Source organism: Phodopus roborovskii, unplaced genomic scaffold (genome assembly GCF_943737965.1).
Source record: "Phodopus roborovskii unplaced genomic scaffold, PHOROB, whole genome shotgun sequence".
Classification (NCBI taxonomy): Eukaryota; Metazoa; Chordata; class Mammalia; order Rodentia; family Cricetidae; genus Phodopus; species Phodopus roborovskii.
In genome coordinates this window covers 16,975,865-16,993,061 of record NW_026126470.1, presented here as the reverse complement: position 1 = coordinate 16,993,061, position 17,197 = coordinate 16,975,865, and the positions used below count along the sequence as shown (strand labels likewise).

Sequence of the window (17,197 nt, the reverse complement as noted above, 5' to 3'; positions counted from 1 at the left end):
CTGCTGGTGATTAAACCACAACTGCAAGCCTCCAACCTGCATGTTTAAAATCAAAAACCTCTGGTTCTAAAGCCTAGTTCAATAAACCCTAATTCTCTGGGTGTATAGTCTAGCAGTCCAGCCCACAGGCCTTGGGGCCTCAATGGCCAGGGACAGCTAACACTAGAAAAGTCTCTCTTCACTGTTCATATCTATAGAGGCAGAGCAGAAGGGCCCCGGGGGCTCACTAGAAAGACACCGTATTTAATATCAGTGTAACTCTGGAGAATTAAAAAGTGGAGGGGGGTAAATTGTTTCTTATGCCCTTGATATACAAAACGCTGTTTCCTAAATGATGCGTAATCTTAATACATAAATAAAAAAATATTCATAATCTCTGTGTGTGCTGCCCTCCCCAGTAAGTCATTCTCATTGAAGGCTCCCGGAAATCCCTCCCAGAGCTTAGCACATGCACAGGTAAAAACAGGACTTTGAAGTTCCACAGCTCCAGCTTCTCTCTTTTACAGAGTTTCTTCTCACCTCATTCATTAACAATGATAACTCTACACAAAGCTCCAAGAATGCGGATGCGAAGTAAAAAGATGGACAGTTGCATGACTCTTAAGTCAGCCACTGGTCCTTTTACTCAACTCCTAAAATTAAATGAATTCTGTTTCGTACAAAGCAAAGGGACTCAAAAGTCTCTGTCTCCTCAAAGGTGGGTGGAGACAATACACTTTAAAATGACTTTTACAACATGACACCATTCTTCTCTGGTTAATGAAGACTCAGTCAGGACTGAAGATGGTTAGACATGGCACAGGTCTGTGATCCTAGCTAGCATTCAGGAGGCTAAGGCAGGGGGATTTCAAGATGAAGAACAGGAGGGCTGCACAGAATTAAGGAGAACCTGACTCAAAGAAGGAAGGGTAAGAACGCTTCATTTTCCAAGCCACAGGCAAGATGGCTGAAGTGAAGCTGATAAGAGGAGGACTTTTGCCACCCTCACCTACCAAAGCATGGACCTAGACCAGCTGCTGGACAGCCAGAGGTGGCACCTGAACTATGGCCTGTAGTGGAAGCAGCACTCACTACTCAAGGGCCTGAGAGAGTCCAAGGAGGAGCAGTCATCTGTGGAGAAAGGAGAGGTGGCGAAGACCTACAGGCACCTGCCAGAGACGGCAGGCAGCATGGTGAGCATGGACGAACAGGAGCAAATCCTACAGCCAGGTGGAAATCAAGGAGAGATGATGGACCACTACCTGGGTAGTGGAGTTCTCCAACATCTACAAGCCGATTAAGCGATGCCATCCTGGTACTGGTGCCACCTTCTCCTCCCACATCATCTTCCTCAATTAGCCATGGCCAATAAAGACTCGTGTTTAGTGTCAGAAGCTAAAAAGAAAAAGAAGGAAGGCAGCAAGGAGAAAGAGGGTACGCTAAAAGCACATGTATTCTGGGGGAGTTTGAGAAAGCCACAGGAAGGTTAAGCCAAAGGAACCAACATGTTTTCTACTGAAGCATAGTCTTTGGCATACCACTTTCTGAACAGCAAACCTTTCTCCCATTGGACACAGAACAAACAAAAAAGAAAAGGAAAATCTTTACTTCCTGAGGCTTTTCTATAATATGTCATTTGACCTTTATTTCTCCTCAAATAAGATAACGTCTCGCTTCTTTTTGTGCATGAGCCTTTCCTCCGCTTCCGGTGCCCTTTAAAATGCTAACCCTTGGTAGAGGCTCTGTGCTGCGGTCTCCACCCCTGTGTCCAGCCTTATGCTGTGCTTTCTTTCCCCTTCCCTGCATCATCAGCGCTCTACAGAGTGTCATTCTATTTCTAATGCAAAGACTGGTGTGCACTGGTCACCTATGAAAGCTACCATTTTTCTTCAGATTTCCATAAATTATATAATGGAGAGAAGCTAATCAAGTAATTCCAGCTAAGAGAAGGGTTATTTTGATCATTACTGTACTCCTGGTGTTTGGCACACAGGGGCCAATGTTATTATTAATATAGCACATATTAAAATTAATTGAATTCATTTATTTATTTAATTAGAATGTTTATTAAATTAAATATGTATGTTAATTAAAATTAATATAGCAGGGTTTGCAAAGATGATCACAAGTACACAGGGCTTACACTGCCCTACAAGAAAGAGGGCTAATTTTCTAACTGGGCCAATTTTCTAACGCTTAGATTCTAGAACACAGAAACCAAAGCTCACTTGGTAAGACTTTCTCCATCATCCTCTACTCTCTCTATAAATTTCATACATTTCACTTTCAGACTTAGCTACTATCAATCTTACTTAAAAGTGTCAAAAGCTTAAACCAGAGCAAATAAAACTTTTCAAAGCATTTCTTTAATCAAAAACAACTCATAAATTAGTTAACTTCAAAGCAGAAGTGCTGGAGACCACAGAGATAAAATAAAACAAGGAAATGTTGGTTCAGTTACATCCTTAACTTACTTGGTCTACCCTAAAGGCCCCTAGTTGTGTAAGTGTATGGGATGCTTCGGGGAGAGCTACAATGAAACTATCTTTAATATGGCCACTTGCAAGGTAGGTTTTTTTTTTTTTTTTTTTTCCCAAGCATTTTCAAATAAAGCAAGGATTGGAAGATTCATTAACTTAACTGGGTTTGTCTGGGACTCTTTGGGGCTGGCCACCATCATATGCACTTCAATAAATACTGCACACAGGGATCCTCAGAACGGCTCAGGCAGACTGTAGTTCCTGCAGCCACCAGGTGAGGCTTTTCTCTGGTTTGAGCTTGGTGGCACTTCAATAGAAGTTATACAAGCCACGCCTTTACCTAGAAATCCAACAGTATGCTGTGTCTGTCCTTTGTTCTTTACCAAGGTTCTATCTAACCTTGGAAAAGCCACCAGTTCCGGTTTAACTTTTACTTTAAAAAATAAGACAAAATAAAGCATTTTTAAAAAGAGCCATAAGCAAGCAGTTGTGTAACTCAAAAAATTAAATAAATAAAAACAGAGAAAAGATATTAAGTTGATCTATAGGAATGTAATGAATACAGCTAGTCCTAGATAAATGTAAGTTTCCATCCTTCTCACCCAAGAATTTTTATCCACACCTGTCACCTTGTCCTTCAGTCCTATCTGCAATACACCCACACCATTTCATGAGTTCTCCACCCCTAGTAAAAGGCAGATAAAATAATCATGACAAAAAAACTGTCAATGCAATTCTCCCACTAAATGTTGTTACGTAGCACTATAACCTAAGTGCCTACAAAATTAAGCACATTTGGGGGGGGGGGGCAGATAAGAACTCTACAGGAACAAACATGGTTTCTATGGGAACATCATACACATTCAGTTCCAAAAACTAAACTGGCAAAATCTTGTGGAACACAGTCTGATTTTAAATTACAGTACCTACATTCTAGAAAACATATAGGCAAACAAAATTTTGATAATCAAGTCATATATTTTAACTTCCATATCTGTGGTTTAAGTAAAATAAGCATTTACTTTGTTCTTAATGCTAATACAGCTCTTTAATCCAATTAAAATGTGGTATATCTCTAATTTCTGAATTACATTTCCTAATTCATTTGGAGTGCAAAATTAAACTCACTTATACTAATGAAATAAACATGTTTTAGGAACTAAGGAGATGGCTCAGTGCCTAAGGCATGCTGACTAAGCATGAGGACTTAGTGTGGATGTTCAGTACCCACCCAAAAGGACTGAGAAAGTGGTCTGGACCTGTAACCCAGTACTGGGGAGGCAGAGCCAGGGCAATCCACAGCAATGGCCAGCTAGAGGGCCTAAACCTACTCAGAAAATTAAGTAGAAGTTGAGGAAGAGAACTCAACATTAATCCTCTGGCCTTCACACACGTATACACAGAAAGAATAATGAGTTAGTTAGTTAGTTAGTTAGTTAGTTAGTTAGTTAGTTAGTTAGTTAATTGTTAAACATTCTTCTTCTAGTTTTATTTCCTTGTGCTATAAGAAGACATCCTGTCAAAAGCAACTACTAGGAAAAAGGATTTATTTTAGCTCACAATCCCAGTTACAGTCCCTGAGATCAGGCAAGTCAAAGCAGCATGAATTTGAAGTCAGTAGGTTGTTACATCCACGGTCAAAAGCAGACATAAAATTATTTTATTTCCATCGCTACTTCATAACTAATTTTGTTACTGCCATATATAGTAATATCTGATGTGCAGGATATCTGATATGTGATCCCCAAAGAAGTCAAGATCTACAGGTTGAGAACCCCAGCCCTACGGACTATAAACTCTATGTACCTCTTCTAGGAATGTCCTAGCATGCAGAATTCAGCCTATTTCTCCCCTTCCAGTGAGCTATATCACAACCTCTCCTGAAGGAAGGAAATTGGAAAAGTGTGAGGTGCTAAAATAGCCCTTGTCAACTCTTCCAAACTCCTCCTCCTTTCTTTTGGTGGTGGTGGAGGTGGGTTTTTTTTTTTGGGGGGGGGGTAGTACTGGGAATTGAACCCAGGGCCTTACTCATGACAGGCACATTTTCTAGCACTAAATTACACCTTCAGTTCTTTTTCAAAACTTTTACATATTACTTATTTTATGTGCATGGGTGTTTTGCTGGCATGTATGCCTGTGTAGCACATGTGTACTTGGTACCTTCAGAGGCCAGAAAATGGAGCTGCATCTCCTAGAACTGACGGCAGGAGATGCCATGGGGGAGCTGAGAACTGAAGCCAGGTTCTCTGGAAGAGCAGCCAGTGCTCTGAACCAGGGAGCCATCACTGTAGTGCCTCGTTTTCAATATTTGAGACAGGGTCTCACTCTGGTGTCCAAGCAATCTTCAACTCCCTCTGCAGCCCAGGCAAGCCATCTCATCCCTACCCTCACTTCCAGAGAAACTGACACTATAGATTCACATCATGAGGCCTGTCCCCTCCTCTATTAACCCTTTATAAACATTTTTCTTTAAGCAGTCAACAATCTGTTCTTGGTCAATACTTCATTATACTAAACCTTCCTTACTCTATTTTTTTTTTTTTTTTTTTTTTTTGTATTTTCTTTATTGTTCTGGTTGGACCTTAACTAGAAAATGTTTCCTTAATTTTTTGTTTTTATTTTTCTAACAGTAAATAACTTAGAGAATAAATGCCCAGGGGGAAAAAATCTAAGAATATGAAATTTTAGTATGCATGTTAAGTACTCTCCTGCAGTACTTAGTGGGCACTTTAAGTGAGTTTTTAAAGAAACAGGTAATTAAATCATTGGCCATTCATTCACAACTGAGCTCCACCTGCAGACACTGTCGCTTGCCTGGAGGTAGGAGTGATACTCAAAGGTCCCATTCCTCTTGTCAAACTGGTTAGTTTTTCTGGCTAATGACTCCCACCCTGGAGCTATCCAGACCATCATCTAGCACCATGAGTCATTTCCCTAAGGGAGAAACCAAGGGAAGGGAAAGGACCAAAGACTTGTCTGTCTATTATCCTGCCAGGATTCTCACTCCTGCCTGTAGTGAAAGGAACATCAGATCACAGAGCTTCTCTGTAATAACTGAAGCATCTCTGTGCATCATGAGCACTCCATTTCAACCCTTCTTGTTGTCCGTCCTCCCTCCATCCCCACTTAGCCCTTAGCTCCTTATAACACATGTGCAGTTTGGACACACACCACCACGGAATTCAAGCTTTAGGTGTGTTTTTATTTCCCAATCTGCATAAAACAAAGAAAGAATAAATGAAAAGATAGTTATGATACTGACCGGTGGCTGTGTGTAAGTGCAGCAAAGTGGGCAACCCACCAGAATCCAGACCTGATGTGAGTACACAAGCCTGGTAGAGATGGGCATGAACTGTAAAACGCATGATCTCTCAAAGACAGAAACCACAAAGTAGGAAGCAGAAAGATTAAATTTTAGACATGTAACAAAAACAGGTATGTTTTATTAACAGCTAAATTTTCTATACTTTAGAGCACATAAGACTATTTTACACGAGATTACACGAGGCACACATGCATGCACACACACACTTTACAGGCTCACAGAAATCCTTTTTCTGTTTTCTTCTTCTGCAATTCATATTGAGAAAAGAACCACCACCTAGAAACTTCAATTCTTGAATGTTCACTATAAAGAGAATTAAAAAGGTCAGGAGGATAAAGTAAGGGTCAATGCCAGGGCATAGAGCCACAGGCCTTTAATCCAGTGGTGGGGCTCATAGAAATGGTTCCACTTCATCTTGACTTAAGGTCAGAGTTCAAACACAGGACATTTGACCTAAGAAGTAACAAATGTATATCTTTAACAACAGGATATTTAGCCTAAGGAGTGGCTATTGTGTATCTTTCCGTGACAAGAGGATATTTGGTTTAGGGTGTACTTAACTTGATGTTTGGGTATTGAGAAGGTAATTACACTTGCTTGTTCTTTGTATCTTGGTAATGAAATCTTTGGTCTTCTCCCTCTCTTCTGATGCGGGTATAAAAAGAATATGCAGAATAAACATGTGTGGTTCAGTATTCACTGGAGTGCCCTCCCAACTCTACCTTGTATCTTTGTCTTTTCTGGATGATGCTACAGTCCAAGCACTTGGAGGCAATGGCAAGCAGATCTTACAAGTTCCAGGCCAGCCTGTTCTACAGAGTAATTTCCAGGAGCTCTATCGTTATGTAGAGAGCTCCTGTCTTAAAATAGAAGAGAAAGAAGGAGAAAGAGGAAAAGGAGAAAGAGGAAAGAAGGAGGAGGAAGCAGAGGAGGAGGAGGAAAGACCAAGCGGAAGACAGGCAGAGGAGGTGATGCACTGGAAAAGGGCCTTATTCCTTCCACACTCTTTTTTCTTTACATCCTGACCACGACAATCTGTATAACTGCCTCGGACAGGCACTCCATTATAATGTACACAAACACGAAAGGCCACCAACCCTGGACTGCAGGGGACAGTGCAAACCTTTCCGGCTTTTTTTTTTTTTTAAAGATTTGTTATGTATGCAATATTCTCCCTGCATGTAACCCTGCAGGCCAGAAAAAGGCATGAGATCTCATTACAGATGGCTGCCAGGCATCATGTGGTTGCTGGGAACTGAACTCAAGACCTCTGGAAGAGCAGGCAGTGCTCTTAACCCAAGTAATTTCTCCAGCCCCCACATTTCCTGCTTTTAATTTGCTTGGAATTATTTTTTATAAAAAACAGAAAACTAGCACAAGTTGACACTGGACTTCAAGGAACTTCTCCAAATCAGAATATATATATATATATATATATATATATATATATATATGAATTTCACAAAAAAAAAAAAAAGCATCAGAAAGCTCTATAAGAACTCCAATAGATAACCAAGTAGTTCATTAATGATATCATGGTTAAGCTGTGAAATGTCCAGAAACAAAAAAAGGTTGACCAAAAAAGAATTTTGCCAAAATATTCACACACTGAAGAAAATATTTTCAACATTAAAAATATACCGTTCCAGAAAACTGTGGCAAAGATCATACTAAGTACAGGACAAAACGTTTCTCACATATAATGAGGAACAATACAAAAATGCCAAGTCAATATTTTTCTTTCTGGAGACTCCAGAAAGTACAATAAAAAAGCAAGGGGAAAAGAATCAGAACACAGACCAAGAACAAAACAAAGGATCTATAGGAAAATTATAAAGTAAGGAACCTATTAGAACTAGTGAAACTACTGTGAACATTTAGCAAGGTCACTGGAAAAAGGTTATACAAAAATCAATTATACTCTATCTGCCAAAGAACAACTAAAATACAAACCTAAATTAATAATGCCATCTAGAGTATATCAAAAATTAACTAATAAATGACACACCAAGGCCTGTACATGATATGCTATTAAGGAATCAAAATCTAAATTAATGGGAAAATGTAGCATGTTGCTAGATTAAGACTCCTTGAGTCTATGCACTGAGAATTGATCCCTATAATCAACAAAATCCTACTCAAAACTCCTACCTTGCATTTGGTCTCACTGCACAAAGAACACTAGAATTTTACATGGAGATGTAAAATCAGAGAACAGCCAAAACATTCTTTAAACAAAGACTGCAGAAGAACTTCCCCAACCTATTTCTAAATGCTTTCTTAAAATGTGACATTATACAGAGTAAGGATGGAATAGAGGAAGATGAGAAAAATAAACAAACCCACTCATGTACGGTCAATTTTTCAGAAAGTAATTATTAACTCAAAGATCAGTGCCCATCTTTTCAAAACAAAGATGCTGGAACAATTATATATCCACATGAAGTGAATCTTGAAAGTGCTTGTAGCATATATAAAATGTATGATTTTTTGAGGGGGTGGGGTTCAGTACGGGGTTTCTTGTAGCTCTGGAACCTGTACTGGAACTGGCTCTGGGATAACTCAGCCATTACAGGTTTGGCTGACAACCAAAAATTTATGATGTTTTTATACATATATGAACCTTATTATGCCTCAGAGCACAGATATAAAAAAATTTTCAAATGTGTTATAAACATCAAAGCCAAAATAAAATGTGGAAGATGAAAACTGGGGGGGGGGGGAGTAAATATAATTAAAAGGACTAATCAAAAAAAAAGTAAAATAGAACATCAACATTTAAATATTTTAATTCAAAGAAATTGGTAACATATCAGTTACATATAAGACAGCATGGAAAGTACAGAAAGAATTCCTAAAACTCAAAATCAAGAAGGTAAATAACCCAGGTAATGATATGGCAAGTAGAGCCAACAAGATGGCTCAGTCGATAAGATGCTTGTCTGTAAGTTCAGTCCCTAGAATCCTGGAGAAAAGAGGGAACTGGAACCACTCACCAAAATGTCCCCTGGTCTCCTCATGCATGCATGGCATGAGTGAATCCAAATACACACACACACACACACACACACACACACACACAGAGAGAGAGAGAGAGAGAGAGAGAGAGAGGGAGAGGGAGAGGGAGAGGGAGAGGGAGAGGGATGGAGGGAGGGAAGGAGGGAGGGAAGGGGAGACAGAACAAAGAGGAAACTAAAATTACATTTTAAATAAAATAAATGTAAAATTAATAATCAAATTGAAAGTGCCTAGGACGCAGGGAAAGGGAGTAAAGAGGGGACAGAGAGAAGTGGGGGTGGCCCTAGTCAGTCAGTCCCTCTTGTCCTCAGATATTAAGATCACAGATCTCTGCCTGCTCCCCCAGAAAAGGAAGAACAAGGCATACCCCCTACAGCATCACCAGCTATGAAACCTGCTGATCAGGAGGTGTGCCCGAGCTAGCCCCAGGGAAGCCCCATATAAGCCAATGGTAAGTTCCAACAGCCAGTGTTGCTGCTGTCCCAGAACCACATCACATAGCACAGGACAATGTGACCAGAGATGCTTCTCTGTGGGTATCCCCAGAGTGTCCTGCCCCCATCTCACAACACAGGCAGTCCAAAGCTGAGACTGGCCATCAGGTATGCTGTTGCAGAGTCTCTGCTGACTCCAGGCAAACTGTGGGGAGCTGAAGCTCCCTTTCAGAGACATAGGCCTTAGCTGCTTCTGGTCTACTTTCCAGCCTATTTTGCATTTTCTTAAAGGCTTCAGGGAACATCTGGAGGGACTTCTTGCTGAGATCTCCAGACCCAACTCATGGTTTTAAAGAAGCTTAAGGAAATAAGGCATTTGATTCTCCATGTACTGTGCCATGAAATTAAACAGTAAGTCTTACATATGCCGTGTACATTTGCTGCTACCATTGATGTTAACAGAGCATCACCAACTCTTTCCTGGTCCTTCTCCACACATTCCTCTATAAATGCCCTTCCTGCTTCAGTGAGAACTTACTTCTCAGTTCTGTAACCACCTGCTCCCTGATGCCTAATGCCCTTGATGACATACCCAATCCTTTTCCACTAAACAGCAACAATAAAAATCCAACAAGATGCAGCAACTTGGTGGTTCAAATCAGCCTTCTTCCTTGTCATCAGATGGACCAAAAAGTATAATTGACATCTTTGCCCAATATATCTCTCCACAGTTCATCTAACACCTACCAGTCCTCCTCCAAGTTCTTTTCAAACTTCAACTAAATACATAAAACAGTTGTGCTTGTTTGTTTATACATCCACTATGAAAATATTTTATACACTGGCAATAAAAAATGCATTATGAAGATATCTAGAGCATATGAACAATTAATTATTAAAGGGATAAACTCAATGTTTGACTTGAGGTATGACAAAGAAAATGCTCCTGAGCTTTCAGCAATCTCCATTTTTTTTTTTTTTTTTTTTTTTTTTTATCAAATAGTCTTTCTTTTAAGAAACAAAATAGATTCTACAGCTTCATGGTTGGTGTTTCCCCTTAACAACTCCTTTAACATTTTACCATTTCAATTTGGAAAAATACTCAGCTGTTGTTACCTGTATTAATGGAAAACTAGGTGCTATTTGAGAAATAATATTTAAACGTCATCCAAAATATAACCACCAAAAAAGAAAAAAGAAAAAGAAAAATCAAAACCCATCAGTCATTAAGAAAATACAAGCTAATGTGAGTTTCTACTATACTCACTAAAATGGCTAAAACATAAAAGAGTAACAAAACCAACTCTTGAGGAAATTGTAAACCAAATGGACCTCTCATGGACAGCTGTATGAGAATCTAGGTAACAATTTAACTGTATATTTCTAACAATTCTACTCCTATGTATTTGCCCAAGACAAGTACAAATATGTCTGTCTACTCAAAGGCTTGCTAACAATCATCTATATATAACAATATCACAAAACAAAAATCCTAGTGGAAAACTAGAAAGTACCAGAGATAGACCAACGTCTCCATGTAGACACATCTGGGGAATATTCAACAGCAAAAAGAAACAAAACTAGAATATGGAAGATGTTTGAAGCTTGAAAACATTTTGATGGCAAAAAAGAGGGTAGATTTTACAAAGAAAAAAATCTATGGTTCTGGGTGAAAACCAAGACTAGCAAAAACCAACACCAGCCTAAAGTGACCAACCCCAAATCATAGTTTAGCATGCTCAAAAGACTTACCATTGCCCTTCAAATTAGAAAAAAAAAAAGCATCCAACCTGCAGCTTATTTTACAATGCAGTATTGAATAGCTCACATAACATAACGTATTATCTGTATCCCAAAGGCAACAGCAAACGGCACTCCATAGAACCCAGCTCATTTCCTTTTGAGTGACAGAATGTGAGCTACAGCTCACTGCTACCATCCCCCATCACAAGACAGACCCATATCCTTACATCAAAAGACAGACATATATGCCCACAGCATATTCCTTGCCTGGGAAAAGAACTCAAAATCCAGTTTCTACTCAGTGCATATCCTTTTTGCACGGGAATCTGAGGACTGTTTGAACTATGATCAAAGAAGCAATGGGCCAGGTGGATGGCTAAACCGGTATAAGCACTTGCCTTGCACAACCAGGGGCCCTGAATTTGATTCCCAGAATCCCTTGCAAAGGTGAAAGGAGAGAACTGACTACAAAGTTGTCCTCTGACCTTCAAATGCCGGGATATATGCATGCCTGCATTCAAGCACACATATCATGCACATACAGGCTCATGTAATACTATGCTGCTGGCCGATGCTGGATGTGTGCTTTAATCACTGTCTACCTTAGACTTGGAGACTCTCACTGAAGCTGAAGTTCACTGACTGGTAAGGACAACAGCCAGTGATCTATAGGGACCATCTTGTCTCTTGTCCCCCTGCTTGGTTACAAATGGGTGCTGCTGGGCCTGCCTGGCTTATTTATACATGGGTGCTGGCTTATACGTGGCGTATACATGGACCACAGGTTCTCATGTTTGGACGGCAAGCGTCTAGCTTTTCAGCCTCCAAGATGGTATTTTTGGTGAACTGCTTTACTGGCTTTGAATTGTGGTATATGTTTAGAAAATATGGCTGTTAACCGTTATAGAAGTGTATAAACATCTTTTTTTTTTCTTTTCTTTCTCCTCATCTCCTCCCTCCCTCTCTCCCCCCCCCCTCCTTCCTTCTCTCTCTCTCTCTGTCTGCTTTTACAGCTATGGTTTAACTTGCTGTGTAGTCAGCTGGCCTTGAATTGAGAATCTTTCTGTCCCAGCTTTCTCTCTGATGGGCATGCCTACATAATTAACATTTCTCTCATGGCAAAGGAATAAGATTTCCTCTGACAACTGCTTTTGTTTTCATGCACAGAGTGAATAATGATAGCACTTTTTGAATAATCTGTTCATTGTTTTGATCTTTCAACCTAAAGAGGATGTTTGCCTCTATATATCCTCAATCTACATTAAAATAAAAAAAAAATAAACAAATAAATAAATAAATGCTTGCTTGGCTCCACCGAACACTCAGATCTGAAGGAGTTTTTACACACAGTTTAAAGCTTTACAAGAAGACTTGAGAGACATTTAATGAGTTGCCCAAGGTCACAGAAGGGTGATTTAGACCTAACCCACATCCTGTCTCCCTCTTCTACTGCTTCTGTCCCTGGCCTGGATGCTCTTTTAAGCTTTCATTGTTTCTCAATGACTGCATGTCACTTCTTACTTAGGAGGCTAAGCGTTCACTGTGCTTGCTTCCCTTCTAAGAACCATTCACTCCCCAAATTCATTCGTCAAATATTTAGTGAGTCCTACTGCATGTAGGGACACGTCCAAGTGCTATTGAGCAACAGTGCAGGCAACTCACTCAGGAAAAGTTTCAAGTAAAGTTCCTGCTCACCTGGAAGTACCTTGTTTACTGGAAGGAAGCTCCCTATCCTCCTCCCCTAAGGAGCCTGCTTGTAGATCTTGAATGTATGTATCAAATTTCCTCTGCCATCTAAAGATTCTCCACAGAGGTTACTGTCAAGCGCAAGGGCTGAAGGGACAGGTCCAAGGAGAAATAACGGCAGGTTCTACTGGACTCCGTGTGCTGACAAATGCTCACCTCTAATGCCTCAGCCTCAGGAAATCTGTTCTCCTTGCACCTCTCAAACATGTCCAAACTCCCTGGCTCGAGCAAACTTCAGCAGTTAAGCAGACAATACAAAAAGGGAAGACATGTTCTCTTGCCTCTTCCTATTATTATTGTCACAAGTTACTTCCTAGGTGAACAAAACACTTAAAAGATTTGTGAGTGGTAACTTTCAAAAAAAGTACCAATCTTAACAGTTCTTTACAGTAAAGAGGAAAAAACACATACAAACATTGCAACAACTCTAATAGCCACTTCCTTAAAATGTATCAACAGACCTACATACTCTTTAGAAAAGAGAAACCCGGTTAAAATTCACTTTATGCGTGGCAGTGTGCTGCAAACATCCCCTTCTTTTTCTGACAGTTCATAAAGCTTCTAAGTGAAATCAGTTTCACTTTTGTTTTTTCTTACATTTGAAGCTCACATCCTACTTCCTAGAGCAAAGTACGCTTCCTAGTTCCTAGCATAGTTTTAAGACTTCAACTTTGAACTGGATTATTCCAAGCATTTAGAACCCTATTGTTTGAAGCAATTCTAATACTGGCAAGCAAATAACGGTGTATTAACAGGGAAAAGAAACACATTAATGAATCTACAGATGTAGCTCACTTGGTAGAGTTCTTACCTAGCACCCATGAGACCCTGGGTTCAATCACCAACACCATTAAAAGTAAATATGATGGATGTATAAAACTATATGATGTTGCTCTAAAATCAGTCCCCGGTGTCAATGAAATAATCTACCTACCTCAACACGTGCTGAAAAAGACAGCATCATGGCATGAATATATTGAACTAGAGAATGTTCTCTTTGGGAAGAGAAAGCCCACTAAACAAGAATATTGGACGTGATAACCAAGACCACTTCCAGCAGTTTGACTCTTGATTGGACAGTTTTACGTACAGAGTTTGAGCTATCGAGATAGTTACCCAACTCTGCATAAAGGAGCAGTAGTCTAAACAAACAAGAACAAAAACCACGAACAATAAATAAATTCCTTGCCATTTTTCAAGTTTGAGAGAAGCTAAGAATAGAGCATTTCCCACTTTAAAATAAAGAAATTTTCACATGCATTAACAAATATAAGCAAAACGACACTGAGCCTATTGCTTAGTACTCTGAAGATCACATGACCTTCCCAGTCATAACTCCAGCACATACTCAAAACCAGAATCTAAAGATTATAGTGTTCAAGATACGACGTACAGGATTAGGAGGCAAACTGTTTCACCCATTATTGTCTTGACTTGTCTTGCCACAAGTACATCACAGTCTACAATAATCTTCTCAATTTACAAGTAACGTCAACTAAAACGGACCTCCAAGCCAAAAGTGCCTGGAACAACAACGCACTATTGCTGCTTTCCAAAACTCTGCAGCATCTTTAGTTATCTCAGGTAATATAAAATCTAAAACTGTTCTCAGTGCAAAAGAAAACAGCAGGCTGTTTGCACCTACGGGTCTATTTTAATACATCGGGCCTTACTTTAAAGACAGGCAGGTAGACTCCAAGTATGGTGTGTCAAAACTACAGCAGGGTGTGGCATCCATTACTCATACAGACGAGCCAAACACGGCTCTGGCTGTTCACTGTAAACCTAATTTCCCCTACAATTCAAATACCACCAAAAGCCAATGCTTCCCTTGTGCGCAAACTGCTCTCTTCACAGCACTAAGAGGGGGAGGCAGGACAAGTCATGACCAACTTACTCTTCAAGGCACGGGCAAGGTATGATGGAGTATGTAAAACCCTTCAAGCAAAATCCAGAATAGCAAGGTGCTATTCTAATAGCAAGATGTGACGATCCCCCCTAAGTAAATGTCTAGCTGATTCAAGAGTAAAGGGTGAAGGAACGAGAGAGCAAGGTCAAACTTAGGGGACAAAAGATTTCAATAACAGCCATGAAGGTCTCCTTTCCTGAGAGATAGTTTCAATATTCAGGAGCAAAAGGAAAGAAAAGAAATAATAATAATAACCAAGCAAACCCTCCCTCTACTTGTAAAGCGTCCACCCGGGGTCGATGCACCTGACCGGGGAGGCAGGTAACTCGGTTTGGGAGATCTTGAGAGCAGCAGGCCTGGAATAACAACACTTCCGAAAGAGAAACTGTCCAGAAAGGGGGGAGGGAGGGGATGGCAAGTGACATTCTAGAGGAAGAAAGGGGAATGGGGAAGGAAGCAAGGGGGGTTAAAAGTTTAATCACAGAGCCTGGCGGGGCACTGAAGGAATGTGAGGGGATCACTCTGGGGCCGTCGGTTACGGGCGAGCGATCTGCAGAAGGGAGTGGACGGAGAGCCTGTGGCATGGCTCCACACCGGGCTCCGCACGCGGCCCCGCGGGGCCGAGCACGACGACCCCGGGGGTGGCCAAGCCGGGCGGGGAAGGCCGGCCACGCGGGCGGGCGGGCGGGCGGCCCGTCGAGGAGCAGCGGCTCACCTTCTGCGCCGCGCTCTGCTGCAGCACGTTCTGCTCCACGGTCATGGCCCCCGCGGCGATCCCGCCTGCCGTGCTCTACCGGGCCCGGGGCAGCGGCGCGGACAGCCCGGGAGGACGGCGGCCCCGCCAGCCGGGCGCGCAGGCGATGGCGGTGGCGGCGAGACGCCGCGGGAGAGCGCCACCGCGGCCGCCTCTGGTCCTCCGCGCCCGCCGGCCTCAGCGCCGCTCGCCCGCGGCGGCCCGGCCCATGGGCGCCGGCGGCGGAGAGCGCGAGCAAGCGGGGCCGCGGCACGCGTTCGCGCTCCGCTTCGCCTGACGGCTCCCGGCCGGGGACCACTGCGGGCCGCTGGCGGCGAGCGGACGGAGGGAGCGGCCGGCCGGAATGGCGCTGTCCTCCAGCCGCCGCGACTCCGCCTCCCGCCCCGCCCCCGCCGCCGTCACCGCCCCCGCCCCGCCCAGCCCCGCCCGGAGGCCCCGCCCACGCTCGGCCCGGCCCCGCCCCGTCCGTCCTAAGCCGGCATTGTGACCCGCGGGGGCTGAGGGTGGGGCCCCGCTGGTGCCACGCCCCCTAGAGTGTGCCGCCTGCCGTCTAGGCCCCGCCCAGCGCGCCAGCCGGCAGGGCAGCTCATCATCATCCCGCAGGTGACTGCCCGGGAGCGGCGGCTTTGCCTAAACTCTGACGCTCTGAACCCCCCCCAGACTTAGGTTGGTTTACCAGGTCGCCCTCTTTCTTTCACAGTGTCCACAAAATAATGTTCCCTCCCTAGCTCTGAGGTCCCCAAACCCGGCTGGGCCCAGAACTCCAGCTACTACTTCCCGTGTCACCCACGCCTTTCTAGGAATTTCACAAGCCATGAACCTGCTGGAAGAAGGAAAAAAAAAAAAAAAAAAAAGTCAAATAAGCAGAGCGCTGTTAGAAGTTCTTCTGCGTTGTCTCCTTAACTAATCGTTACATGCATCGGTATTGACATTCTGTGTCTGTTTCGTGTACGGGAATGCGTGCCAGTCATTGCTAGTCTCTGGGGATTTAAGGTTTATTTACTGAAGAGAGTATAAATGAATAAATGACATAGGGCAAACAACATTATGGAAGAATCGCTGCCTAGATGATGCATAATTCTAATACCCGTGTTGCCAAATGAAGCAAACGATTAACTACCACGTGTGGAATATTCTACTGTAAAAAAAAAAAAATATTTTATTCTACTTTAAAAAATATGCTACTTTAAGAAAAGCCCAATAATGGGAAAGACAATAAAATATGTTCAACTGCACCATCTAACCTAGGGACAGAAGTGAGGGTGAAGCCCAGAGAAATTGCATTGGCCGAAAATACAATTAACACAATACACATACAAATGGGGAAAGCAAGCTTGGTAAAGGATCCATGAAATACCGGGTTTGCACAATCATAGCATCTGGCAAAGGCCTGGTAATAACTCTCTGACGTTTGGATGTCTTCAACCATCTTTTGTGATTTTTTTCCACCTTAACTCCTTGTATTAGCCACATTAGGTTGATAAATTATATTTTTACTTCATTGATGATGGTCCAACACCCTTGCTAGAATATAAAAATTGTGAAATGGTTAGAATTTGGGGGATAGTACAAGAATTCCACAACACGGATTGTCCCTGAGGACACTAAGACCCAAGAGAGTGTGGGTCTGTCTGAGAGTAAACTTGAGCTATTTTTCCACAGTTGGAGTCCATAGTTCAGTTTTTCTTCATTTACAGAGCAGCTTCAGGGTTCTACATAGGATAGACAGCTCTAAAAAAAATCAGGTTCTTCCATTTGAAATTATGAAGGTAACAGACTAAAGATACATCTCAACCTTGGAAAGCATGA

The 17,197-nt window shown here is 42.1% G+C and overlaps 1 protein-coding gene across 4 annotated transcripts in view; it reads right to left on the bottom strand.

Annotated features, from left to right (window-relative positions):
• Usp25 (ubiquitin specific peptidase 25) overlaps nucleotides 1–15,503 on the bottom strand; it is a 97,340-nt gene extending 81,837 nt beyond the window's left edge. For all 4 annotated transcript variants that reach the window (XM_051191770.1, XM_051191772.1, XM_051191771.1 and 1 more), the window contains exon 1: nucleotides 15,350–15,503. In XM_051191770.1, the coding sequence (XP_051047727.1) occupies nucleotides 15,350–15,394 (45 nt within the window). In that variant the 5' untranslated portion in view covers nucleotides 15,395–15,503. The remainder of the gene's footprint in view (nucleotides 1–15,349) is intronic.
• Between the last annotated feature and the right edge of the window lie 1,694 nt (nucleotides 15,504–17,197).